This window comes from Nannobrachium achirus, assembly GCF_963921795.1.
Source record: "Nannobrachium achirus genome assembly, chromosome: 22".
In the NCBI taxonomy this organism is placed as follows: domain Eukaryota; kingdom Metazoa; phylum Chordata; class Actinopteri; order Myctophiformes; family Myctophidae; genus Nannobrachium; species Nannobrachium achirus.
In genome coordinates, this window is record NC_137829.1 from 17,078,682 (window position 1) to 17,083,029 (window position 4,348).

Sequence of the window (4,348 nt, forward strand, 5' to 3'; positions counted from 1 at the left end):
ATTATGGACATCCTTAACGTTTATAAAGTATTTTGACAGGTACTTGGGTATCATAGTGGTGTAGTGTATCTTGTACACCAGGCCCATTGCAAGTTGCTGTACTCTGTCATCTACTCTGAGCCACCCCACTCTTAACTGGTGAGTAGCGGTGAGGTGAGTCTGAGTCAAACAAAGAATGAGTCGAACTCAAGTTATAATCATGTCGTCCTGATTTAAAACATCAGGATATTTTTTTCGTCTGGCCGTCTCCTATGCTGTTGTCTATGTATGTTTTCATTGTTTCGTCTTTCGTGAATCACTTTGTAAAACTGTGATTTTGTGTTTTCATAAACCAGTGAATATTATTTTATCTTCCACCAGGGGGCGAGACATCCCTGCATAATCTCAGGAAGTGAAGTCTTGACAGAGCGGCGCGCAGCTTGTTGTTTGTTTTGGTTGTGTTTGTTTTTCCTTCCATCAACATTTTGGATTTAGACTGAACAAAACATCCTTAAATGTCACTTATCTGACATTTAAATCCACTAAATGTTCATCCAGGTGAGACCGTCACATTCTAAGCTTAACCTGTTTAATTTATGATCAATCAATCCTGCCAGGGAGTCGATCGTTTCTTGACTGAAATAGAACTGATCTAAAAGCTATCAACTCGTTGAGCTGCAACGCGGTTATAACTGGTAGATCTGTTCTTTCGGCAAAAGACAGCGTTCCTGAGCGTATCCTTTCTAGTTGACCTTGTACCAGTGAACTGTACTGTCATGAAACTGTACCCCTTTCCTGTGCAAAACGTCTAATACTTCAATCAATCAATATAATGTCAACCTAACTTCAACCAATCAATATAATATGAACAACAGATAAAATATCTTTCTCCAGATAAAGAAAATAAAAAATCTTTCTCCATTCAAGTGGATGGTAAGATACAGATAAAAGAAATATCTGTCTCTCACACACTCTCTCACACACACACACACACACACACACACACACACACACACACACACACACACACACACACACACACACACACACACACACACACACACACACACATTATCTGTTATCTTGCCATCCACTTGAATGGAGAAAGAGATCTTATCTGTTATCTAGTGGGACTGGGCCTTTATTCATGTACAGTATATTTATGGGTACAGTAAGAGTGGGCACCAAGAACGAGTGGGCACTGGGCACCTCAATGTATTTCCCTCCAAATATGCTACAATGTGATGTAAAGTATACATGTGCATTATTCTCAGATTTAAACATACCCTTTATCTTGTTTATGATCAGGTTTTGTAGCTATTTTAATTTGTAGCATCGGTTTTGAGTTGTGAGCATGAAGATCTGCTATTTTCAATAGAACCGTGTTATACACAATGTAATGCCTCAACCCTTAGTGCTCGTGGGGAGGCCTGCAAAGGTTGAGAACCATTGTCCTAATTGACCTGCATTTGAGTCTCCTCCCCGGAGACTGGTGTCCTATTTACGATCAAGACAAGGCCTATTTATGCCCAGAATTAGACGTTGGTTACAACAACAAATATAATAACAATGTGTTTTCTTCTCAGGTTCCGTGTTTGTCGTTTCGTCAGCCGTACGCCGGTCTGGTCCTGAACGGGGTGAAGACGGTGGAGACGCGCTGGCGGCCGCTGCTGAGCGGCGTGGAGAACGGCACGCTGGCCGTACACGTGGCCCAGAGGGACTGGGAGCAGGACGACTGGAGGAGGCTGATGACTGATGCCCTGGGCATGGACCACGCACACATACAAGCTCTGCTGGACTCTGGGGAGAGGTTCGGACGTGGTGTGGTGGCAGGTGAAACCCTAACTGACCTCTGAGTGTTTAGGGCTTGACATTATCTCTTTGAGGCACTTGACCTTCGGACAAGTACATTTACAAAAGTCACTTGTCCGGATAAAAACGTCTATGCATGCATTCTTAAATGCATGCATAGGAGTCTGTCAGACATTTTGAAATAGAATAAATAACAAAAGGACTGCTAACGACCCCCCTTGCTCCCTCCACTCCATAGTATCGCCAGTCCATAGTCTGCATACAGCACAAAGCTGCCAGGAGCGTCACAGAAAAAGTGAAACCAAGAGCCACATTTTTAATGAGCTTGTCTGGAAGGATTTATTACTTGTCCCGGACAACAGGACAAGCCTTTAATGTCAAGCCCTGCTTAACTGAGGTGGAAAACATTTATTCACTCACATATCAACAATTTTAACAGTCCTGGGAAACGGCAAACTATCGGAGAAACAGAGTTGAGTATTTATTTGTGTTGTTCCGTCTCATTAAAGGCCTGGTGGATGTGGGCCGGACTTGGCAGTGCCCTGCCTCGCTGCCGGAGGAGGAGCTATTGGCCCTGGAGCGATCTGCCCTTCTGATTGGCCTAGAGGAGAAACACCTGACGTGTCTGTCCAATCCCCGATGGCTGAGTGCCCCGGTGTACAGCAGAGGACACAAGGACCTCTGGACTGTAGACATACCAACACACCTACTCACTGACTGATGTACAAACACACACACTAAACCAGGGGCGTCACATGGGGGGGAAAGTGGGACTGAGTTACTGAGGCCTTAATTATTTTATACTTAAGCTATTGAAAAATAGCAGATATACAAGGTCACAGTGCTTGCCTGGTTAATAAACCAGACCAAACACAACAACACCCCCTGGCGGTAGTGGTGAAAACGAAGTGTGTGATAGAGGCTGGCAACGCCAGGCAATCACAGTGCAGCACTGAGTGCTGCGCTGCGAGCTTGTAGATCTGCTATTAATAATGCGTTCCCAGTCTAAATGGGTTAAACCCCCTCCCCCTATGAAGAACATTCATGGGGGGCCCGCAGTGAATCCTTGTACCCAGGGCCCAGAATTTGGTGCGACACCCCTGCACACAATTAAAGGTGGTTATATAATATATATACAGCTCTGTCTCCATAAATTTGATTGTGGAAAAAAGCATTGGAAGCAGCAGATGGCATATAGCACTCCAAATCATCATTGACCACGGAAATGTCACACTGGACTTCAAGCTACTCTGACTTCAGAAGGTTGACATTTCTTTAATTGTTTTGAGTGGTCTCGTGTAATATTGTAATATTTTGAGATATTATGGATTTTTTATTTCCATGAGCTGCATGCCATGAAAACCAAAATTTAAACAATCTATATGCATGTGTTTTATAATTTAAAACAAAAAGTTATTTGTTATAAAATGTAAACTCTAATATTCTAATAATTTCTTTAGAGTGTTTGTTCAGTATCTCCCTGTCTCTCCAGCCTTTTAATGGAACAGAAAACACATGTTCAGGACAGGTGGGTTACACATTTTAACCATTAGAGGGAACTAATTGATTTGTCAGTTTCCAATTCAGTGTTCCAACACATTTTGTCTGCAAATTGCATTGTTTCATCAGTTCCAATTTCACTTGTTTATCGCCGATCCTGTATGCATTTGTTGCCCCGATTGGTTGAAATTGATATCGCAATCTGATTTGTTTACTGAAGAGCCAGAGACAAAGAGACCCCCGTTACTTAATACAGAGCTATATGTTAACACATATTTTAACAAAATAAATATCACTTTGTTTGTACATATGCTATTTACAATATCATCATGTGAAGTATCTTTGTTCAAAAGAAAAGGTTAAAGACCCAGTCGAATAAACGCAATCTTTTCCAATCTGGTGTTTTTTTGTTTTGTTTTTTCAGCACCAGGGTGGGAATTTCATGGAGGCCACATATTTCATGGAGGCCACATAGGCCATGTTGCTACCCATCAGTTTGGCCTTTTGGCCTTATGCCCCTCATAAATAGCCCTAATCAGATGTCGTACAGTCTGGGAGTAAATAATTATATAAAAAGTAAAGGTAGTTCCACGCTCCCGGTTCAAATCGCTTATTTAGTCAGCCTAGGGGTTTCCGGGTTGGCACAGGCTAACTAAATAAGCGTTTTAAACCGTTTTCCACCGCAGCCGTAGGCCCTCATCTTGGAGCACAACAGTTCTACAGGAGGGTGAGCTTCTATATGGGCCTACCTGTAGGCCTACCAGTGGTTCCCTTTTAGCTCAAGACCCAAAAGAGAAATTAGACTCAAACTATATGCATATAAGAGTAATATGTACGGTAATAATATTAAAGTTTTAGCAGAGTAAAACGTCACACTACTCGTTACTGGGAAAGTAATAATATTACAGTAATATATTATTACTGGTAGTAACTCTTTACTGCCCAACACTGTTTGTGAGTCACACGTGTTGTCTTAACTGGGTGCGTTCACATCAGTTGTTGTCTTGACTGGATGCGTTCACATCGAGGGCAGCAGCTCTTGACTGGATGCGTTCAC

The 4,348-nt window shown here is 42.3% G+C and overlaps 1 protein-coding gene across 1 annotated transcript; it reads left to right on the forward strand.

Moving 5' to 3' along the window:
- The first annotated feature begins 425 nt into the window (after positions 1-425).
- On the forward strand, positions 426-3,654 carry LOC308307753 (protein EOLA1). Its single transcript, XM_080753030.1, has 3 exons — positions 426-537; positions 1,566-1,812; positions 2,301-3,654. The coding sequence occupies exons 1-3, from the start codon at positions 526-528 to the stop codon at positions 2,510-2,512; spliced, it is 471 nt and encodes a 156-aa protein (XP_080609156.1). The 5' UTR covers positions 426-525; the 3' UTR covers positions 2,513-3,654.
- The last annotated feature ends 694 nt before the right edge of the window (positions 3,655-4,348 follow it).